The 8,626-nt window shown below is 49.8% G+C and overlaps 1 protein-coding gene across 1 annotated transcript; it reads right to left on the bottom strand.

The window, feature by feature from the left end:
- Window positions 1-688: 688 nt before the first annotated feature.
- On the bottom strand, window positions 689-2,315 carry LOC144244560 (uncharacterized). Its single transcript, XM_077779910.1, has 2 exons — window positions 1,967-2,315; window positions 689-1,117 (listed from the first exon to the last, which is right to left on the bottom strand). The coding sequence occupies exons 1-2, from the start codon at window positions 2,027-2,029 to the stop codon at window positions 689-691; spliced, it is 492 nt and encodes a 163-aa protein (XP_077636036.1). The 5' UTR covers window positions 2,030-2,315.
- Between the last annotated feature and the right edge of the window lie 6,311 nt (window positions 2,316-8,626).

Here is an 8,626-nt window from a genome sequence, read left to right as displayed (position 1 = left end):
ATAATGCGCTTTCAGATTTCCTGAGGTTTGTTCTCAGGGTGTCGGGACAGACTGATTACCAAGCTACCAAAAACACGGTATACTGTTCAACAATCCACAGGTTAATTATTCCTGAGATAAATTCGGGATTCATAAAACCAATTCTCTTGGCGGTAATTTTCCACATGTAAAATTTTACAACGTCTGTGGGTGTTTGCTTAACTTAACCCTTGCGTATGAACACAGTGAGGCGAGCAGATGGAGTCAGCGCTGGGCTCCACCATTCAAAAATCACAGTAGTCCGTTTCAAAAGTCCCAGAAACATAAATCAGAAAACGCCACCGGGCAGTGTCAGAAATCCGCGCAGCTCTTCACTGCTTTCTCGATAGTTCTCTCCAACCACTGATAAAAACTCTTTGAAGCGTAAGAGTAAATATTATCATTTGATAGTACTTGGCCCCAACAGTGCAAATACAACTGCATTTTCTTGCCCTCCNNNNCACAGGCTGGCCTTGGAGGGTGTGTTTGTTTCTGTGATCCTGGGAACGAAGGCCCACGATCAGACAGTGGGAAACGCCAACCCCCAAATACCAGCTTGCTTTTAGGACCCCCACGGGCTTTTCGTGAGGCCCGCGAGTGGCGGTGGGGAGGGGAGAGGGATCCGATGAGCGGGGGGAGGGAGGAAGGGAGGGCTGCAGAGAGGAACCCCCTAGGAGCTGGGGTCAGCTGCCCCCCACACCCCGCCTGCAGCGTCGCCAGGGCTGGCAGCACGCGGGAACAGGGTCTTGGGGGAAGACGCCCCGAGGTCGCGTCGGGTGCGGGGAGCACAGCGNGAGCCGGGGGAGGAGCCGCCGCCGCTGCCCGAGCCCGGGGAGCCCGTGCCGAAGCCCGGCGAGCCGCCCAGGGAGCCCGGCGAGCTGGTGCCAATGCCCGGGGAGGCGGGGCCCGGGGAGCCCGTGAAGGAGCTCGGGGACGAGGTGCCCGAGCCAGGGGACGGGGTCCCCGACGAGCCGAGCGCCGAGCCCGCGCCCTCGGGGGTGGGCCGGTTCCCGGCGCGCGACTCCTCGTACGCTTTCCGGTACCAGCTCTCGGGGGAGAAGGGCGCCGCGGACTTGGTGGGCGAGCACACTTCATTCACCTGCGGGGGAGACGTGCAGAGTCAGGGGCCGCAGGGCGGCGGGCTCCCGCGTCCCCGGGGTCGGGCCGGGCTGGGGGCGACCTCCCCCTCCCCACCCACACCGCGCCCGGGCCGGGGACCCACGCGCCCCCGAGGGCCCGGCCGAGCGCCAACGGGCGCGCGTCCCGGGGTGCTCCGAGCCCTGGGGCCGAATCTACCTCCATCCGCCCCGTTAATTGTCCTTAACTGGGTCCCCGCAGCCCATGGCTCCCGGGCGCCGGCGGACTCCTCGCTTGGGTGGAGAGGGCTCGCTCAGGGCTTTCCATGGTTTCCGCAGGGGGCGGAGGGGGGGGCATATAGTCAGCACCCCCAGCGCTTTCAAACCCGACACCCATCCCCAAAAGAACCCACGTTCAAGTTCCTGGAAGACGCTATACCCCGGACGGGTTGGGGGCAGCGGGGGTGATGGCTTCTGGATTTTTATTCTTTCCGGGCACAGCCCTCCGGAACCTAGAGGTAAATGGAAGGCTCTCCCCGCTCCAGGGAAATGATCTCGAGGAATGGCTGAGGATTCATGGACAACCTCCCCCCCACCACCCCCAAACACCTTTCGGCTTAACTCTGTCTGCCTGGAAGTCCACGAATGCCGCAAAAGTTAGGGCTGCGGGGATGGCAAGGAACGGGAAGACAGAACATTCCGAGGGCGAGGCGGGCGTGCAGGCTCTGGGCACGCACAGCCCGGCGGAGGCGCCTCTGCCGCAGCGCCAGAGCGCGGGGCCGCCCTGCGCGGCCGCACCGCGCCGGGAAAGGGGGACCCCGGCCGAGGGGGCTCCGGTAACGCGCCTCCGCATCGTCCCCGTGGCAACTTACCCCGTATTTCTTGCCCCTGGTGGAGACCGCCAGCCTCTCTTTATTCCCCGCTACCGAATTCATGGTGGCCTTTCCCGAGGAGAGTGTCTAAATGTTCCACCAACGCTACATCCAAAAGGTCTTCCGACCCAGAAGGGTACCCCCCCTCGCCGTTGTCGGGGGCTGGCTCCTGGCCCTCAAGTCAAGGTTCCTTAATTTGGGGTGGTGGGGGGGAGGAGGAAAGAATCACAGCAAATGGACCCCAGAAGTAATAGCACTAATTTGCAGAACGGGCTGGAGTGGCTGGCTTATTCTTCTCTTCAAATAATGCTTTTCCTCCTCTTCTGCCTCCTCCAGGCACACGTTCTCTTTTCACNAGTTACTGGAGAGCGGCCCGCGGCCCTTAAGGAAACGCCGCCGCGCGCGCCGGGCGCGGAGGGGCAGCAGCGAGGGGAGGGCCGGCCAGAAACGCGCCGAGCGTCCCCGCCCCCAAGTTCTTTCTCTTCCTGGCGAGGCGTGCAGTTCTGCCTTTGAAACGCCGTGTAAAAGGGACTGAGTCACAAACAAGTCCGCAAACATGCCGGGTCCTCCTCCACCACNTGGGTGTCATTTTTCATTTCCCGGGAGGACATTTCCCCCGGTGAGCCTGCAGGTCTGTTTTGCTGTGACCTTTAATTAACACCCCTCGAGACGCCTCGAGAGGGACCGGCCCAGTGCGGGGGTCACGTGAGGTGTAATGGCATCTCCGCGCCCGGAGACCCCGGCCTGGGGGTGGGCGAGGGCGCGAGGGATGTCTGGGGCTTTCCAGAACCTGGCTTCCTTCTGAGATAGGGAGGGGGCAGGAAGACAACCTTCTGGGGTGCCGAAACCCTGGGGCAACGCCCCTCCCGCCTTCCTGGGGNCATCCCTGGAGTGGGAAGATTTCACAGCCACCAAAGCGAGGTAAGAAGGTCAAAATGAAGATGTCGAGAACCGTGTGGAAGTTTCCATGACGTTCCTGCTTCCAGTGTAAAGAGCGATCGCATGGAGAGAGGACCTCGGGGGGCAGGTACGCCTCCAGGCGGCACACGCCAGCTCGCAGCCGCATCTGTATTCCGCGGGGTGCCGCGGGGAGACAGCGTCGCCATTAGCGCGCGCCGCGCATCCGTGGAAGCGCAGCGCGCGCGGAGGGGACACGGACCAGCCCGCGAAGCCGCGGTGGCAGGGGGTGGGGGCGTGCTGCGGAGGTGGGGTGTCGAGGGAGAACAGTTGGGGGGCTGCGAGATCCACCTTGAAGACGGAGGAGACCAGAGCGGGTCTGATTTGCATCCCCAAGTAGCTGGGTCCCCGAAGCGCGTTTGGTGAGCTCGCAGCGCCCCCTGTTGATCAGAGTGGACAACGCCAGGCCCCAATGGATGTAACATTTACACACAATGAAATGCACAAATCCTAAGAGTACAGTTCTGGGAACTTCGGTAAATATATACTCCCAGAGAAGGCACCCGCTCGATCAAGATATGAACTTCGGTTACTCCACAAAGTTCTCCCCTGCCTCTTCCCAGGCCGTCGCCATTCCTCAGACACAGTCCCTGCTCTGATTGACATCACCATGGGTTAGCTCTGATCCTGAATTTTGTGTTTAGAATCCAGGCGATATGTATTCTTTTGTATTTGGCTTTTTTCGCTGAAAATAAAGTTTTCGAGCTTCGTGTTGTTGGGTGTGGGTCTGTATTCTGTCTGTACTCTGTTTTTTATTCCTCTGTCTCTCCTACCTTCTTGTTGTTAATTGAATATTTTTAATATTCCACTTTCATCTCTCTATTGGCCTTTTTTTTTTAGCTCCAATGATTATAATGTGAATTTTTAACTTATCACGGGCCACTTTGAGTTAACGTTGTGCTACTCCACTTAAAATGGAAGACACTTGAAAGTAACTTTCATCTTACCTCCCTCTTTTGTGCTATTTTGATATACACTAAAACCCTGGATTGCGAGTAACTTGTTGGGTGAGTGTTCTGCAAGATAAGCAAACATTTCTAATAAATTTTAACTTCATAAGTGAGAGATATCTTGCAATGCCAGTACTACGTGACGCCCAATGTCACATGATCATAACTGAGCCATTGGTTCTTGACGTTCACTTTGATATACAAGTGCTTCGGATTACAAGCATGTTTCCGGAATGAATTATGCTCGTAAACCACGGTTTTACTGTATTTTATATCTATCTACAGTATAAAAGCCACAATATAATCTTATCACTTTTAAACAACCTCTTGTCTTTTGGTGAAACTTGAGATTTTTTTTCTACTTACCCAGTTTCACTATTTCTGGGATTCTTTGTTTTTTCCTGTAGAGCCAACTTTACAACTGGATCCTTTCATTTAAGACTGAAGAAACTTCTTTTGCATTTCTTGTGCTGAAGGTCTCCGGGCAACAAATTCTCTCAGCTTCTGCTTCTCTAAAAATGTCTTTCTTCCATATTTTGTGTTTGAAGAAAAGCTTAACTGGACATAGAATTCTTGGTTGACAGGTTTTTTTTGTGTTTTGTTATTGTTTGTCTGTTGGCAGTCCTTTAAAGATGTCGTTCATAGCCTTTGGGCCTTTTTTGTTTGATTGGAGATTAGCACTAGTTCTCTAGGAATTCCCTCTGTATGTAAAATGTCGACATTTTCTCTTTACCACTGATTTTCAACAATTTGGCAATGATGCTCCCAGATATGGCTCTCTCTGTACTTATCTGGCTTAAGGTTTGCTGCATTTGTAGAACCTATAAGTTGATAGAGAAGTTTTTCACCAAATCTGGGGTCATTTCAGGCATTCTTTATTCAAATTACCCACTGCCCCATTCTCTCTTTCCTCTCCTTCTGGACTCCAATTACATGTATATCATTGCACTACTTGAATTGTCTCGTAAGTTACTAAGGTTCTGTTTATCAATGCTGCCCTTACCCATCAATTCTCCAATCTGGAATTTCTGTCCATCCTGCAGTAATTTCACCAACCATTGCCCCTGCTATTTCCACTCTCTGTGGAAGGCTATCCAGTAAATTCTTCATTTCAGATATTGTACTTATGAATACACACATACATAATTTCTATTTATCTGCTTCTTTTTCTTTTAAATCCTTGAACATGGTTATAATAGCAGCTTTAAATTTCTTGTCTGCTGATTCCAACATCTGGCTCATTTGGGGGTCAGTTTCTATTGACTGATTTTTCTCTTGACTCTGAATCACATCTTCCTGTTTCTTTTCATATCCAATATCCAATAAATTTCAACTACATGCCAAATATGGTGGACATCACCTCATAAAGATGCTAGATTCTAGTCTCTTCCTTTGGAGAGTATTGATTTTCTTCGAGCAGCAGGCAGTTGAGCCAGTGGTGGATCACCTTAAACTTGTAGCAACCCGGCTTCATGCTCTGTTAGACTGGTTCTATGTCAGTTATGCCCTTATATCTAAGAAAAAGTCCTGGGTTCTGAGACTTATTCCTTACCTCTAAAGTCTTGCACTTCTGGGGTACTTGAGTGGCTCAGTCCGCTAAGCGTCCAACTACAGCTCAGGTCACAATCTCACAGTTCACAAGTTCGAGCACCACACCGGGCTCTGTGCTGACAGCTGAGAGCCTGAAGCCTGCTTCAGATTCTGTGTGTCTCTCTATCTCTGTCCTTCCCCTGTCTCTCTCTCTCTCTCTCTCTCTCTCTCTCTAGTATAAATGAACATTAAAAAAATTTTTAAATGTGGCACTTCTGGGGTTTCAGTGAAAAGCCCAAAGTATTTGCCAGACCTTCTAACTTGGAACTTACATTCCAAGCTCTGCTCCCCTCCAGGGATAGCAGCTGAAATCAATTCTTTCAGCTTCCAAAAGCTGCTTTGCCCTGGGCTTCTTGTAGCTTGCCCATGAATACAGAATTTCAAAGCTAAGGACTTGAGGAAAATTGCAGGTTTTTGGGCTGCCTCTCTCCAAGATTTTCCTTCCCCCTTTCTAGCAACAGCCCTTAACTCCACTGGGTAATGCCTCACACCAGTGAGACTGGCTTTTCCCTGGAGCTTTATGGCCACCGTGCCCAGCAGACTGGGCCAGACCCACATAATCTTTCTTTCAGACACTGAACCCTTGCCTACATCTGGCCACTCTCCTGTGCCTTTAAATAGGATTTTGGCTGCTGCTATCCAGATTGTAATTGTCTTCTTTGGGAAATTCAGTTGTATACAAAGTACTTCCTAATGTTAGTTTTAATGGTGGCATTTTCTTTTTTTTAATTTTTAAAATATTTATTTTTGAGAATGAGAGACAGAGCAAGAGTGGGGGGAGGGGCAGAGAGAGAGAAGGAGACACAGAATCCGAAGCAGGCTCCAGGCTCTGAGCTGTCAGCACAGAGCTTGGTGTGGGGCTTGAACTCATGAACTGGGAGATCATGACCTGAGCCAAAGTTGGGAGCTTAACTGACTGAGCCACCCAGGTGCCCCAATGGTGTTTTTTTCAAGTTTTTTAGAATTCTTTTTTCAAGGTTTTTAGAATTCTTGTGGTTTTGAGGGGTTATATTCTATGAGCTAAAAAGTTAGTCTCTAAAGAGTCTGACTATATATCACTTCTCAGTCTTTTGGCCAAGATCAGGTGTAAAGAGTGTAACTATAATTTCTATTGGACTGAAGGATTCTAATGAGACAACCAAACCCTTCACTGATAGAGAAATTTATATAGATAAATACATATATACGTTCAAAGACTTTAAGGGGCACCTGGGTGGCTCAGTCGGTTGAGCGTCCGACTTCAGCTCAGGTCATGATCTCACAGTTTGTGGGTTTGAACCCCGCATCAGGCTCTGTGCTGACAGCTCAGAGCCTGGAGCCTGTTTCAGATTCTGTGTCTCCCTCTCTCTCTGACCCTCCCCTGCTCACACTGTCTCTTTCTCTCTCAGAAATAAATGAAACAGGGGTGCCTATGTGGCTTAGTCGGTTAGGCGTCCGACTTTCGCTTAGGTCATGATCTCGTGGTTCGTGGGTTCAAGCCCCGCGTCAGGCTCTGTGCTGACTGCCAGCTCAGAGCCTGGAGCCTGTTTCAGATTCTGTGTCTCCCTCTCTCTCTGACCCTCCCCTGCTCACGCTGTCTCTCTCTCTCTCCTAGAAATAAATAAAACATTAAAAAAAAGATATAAATAAAACATTTAAAAAAAATTTTTAAGGACTTTAATAGCATTACTTCACACACACACACACACACACACACACAACTTGTTTTATGAATGAAGAAATTACATACTGGCTTCTGAAAGCTGAGAGCTTCTATAAACATCAATGTATTTATTTCACTGATTCTCCTGAGTAAACCAGTAGCTCTCTGTTATATCCATAGATAAAAATGCAAGAAAAAAAATGTAAGGTCTATTACTTGGCTAAGAATGAAATTTGGGGTGCCTGGGTGGCTCAGTCAGTTAAGCTTCCAAATGTTTCTGGGTTTTGTTTTGTTTTTAACATTTTGAGAGAAAGAGAGGTCAGCATGCGGAGGGGGCAGAGAGAAAAGGAGACACAGAATCCAAAGCAGGCTCTAGGCTCCGAACTGTCAGCACAGAGCCCAGTGTAGGGCTTGAACGCACAAGCCGTGAGATCGTGATCTGAGCCAGAGTCTGATGCTTAACTGACTGAGCCACCCTGTCACCCCAAGCCTTGAACTCTTGATTTCATCTCAGGTCATGATCTCACAGTTCATGAGCCTGAGCCCCATGTCAGGCTCCGTGCCAATAGTGTGGAGCCTGCTTGGAATTCTCTCTCTCCTACCCCTACCTTTCTTGTGCTCTCTCTCTCTCTATCTATCTATCTATCTAATAAATAAGCATAAAAAATGAAATTCTAATGCCATATTCCCTGTTACTTAATTATTAAATGGATGTAACTTCTTTGGGAATGTTTCACGGGACTTTTATATTGCCAGAAAATTGAGCTTTCTCATTACTTCTACGTCAGGGACAAGTCACTCGGAAGTTTTATAGCTAAAATATATAATGTCACTGTATTTTTTTAAATTTTTTTTATTTATTTCTAGGAGAGAGAGAGAGAGAGAGAGACAGCGTGAGCAGGGGAGGGTCAGAGAGAGAAGGAGTCACAGACAGAAACAGGCTCCAGGCTCTGAGCTGGCAGTCAGCACAGAGCCCGACGTGGGGCTCGAACCCACGAACCGCGAGATCATGACCTAAGCGAAAGTCAGACGCTTAACCGACTAAGCCACCCAGGCGCCCCAATGATGTCACTGTATTTTTGAAAGTCTGAAAGAATAAATCAAAAATAGAAAAACAAAATCAGGCTGGCAACTTCTAAATGCTAGGCAGGGGGGCAACAGATAACAGATTCCACTCCTCCTTAATACTTTTCTTTCAAAATATCTTCCGTATCGGTTCAGGCACAGACATGCCAGTGGATACAGGGCCGTGCACATGCCAGACACAACGAGTTTCTCCTGGACAGATAATTAAAGCAGGCTGCATTGTCCATGAGGGATCTTGACAAATATGCAAACGGTATTTGCATTTGATCTACTGGTGTTCTATGGACCATATGATCACACGTTGGCTCCCAAAGAGTCATCAGCAAGCTGTTAACTTTCTCCGGTGCACTTGGCCACCTTGATAGTGTCAGGGGAGCGTTGAGGAAGGCTCTCCACTCTCGGGCTATCACTTCAGTCACTAATCATTTTATCCCC

The sequence above is a fragment of the Crocuta crocuta genome, unplaced genomic scaffold, assembly GCF_008692635.1.
Source record: "Crocuta crocuta isolate KB4526 unplaced genomic scaffold, BGI_CrCroc_1.0 scaffold322, whole genome shotgun sequence".
NCBI classification, from domain to species: Eukaryota; Metazoa; Chordata; class Mammalia; order Carnivora; family Hyaenidae; genus Crocuta; species Crocuta crocuta.
Note: the sequence above shows the minus strand (reverse complement) of the source record. Positions and strands in the feature narration are given on the sequence as shown.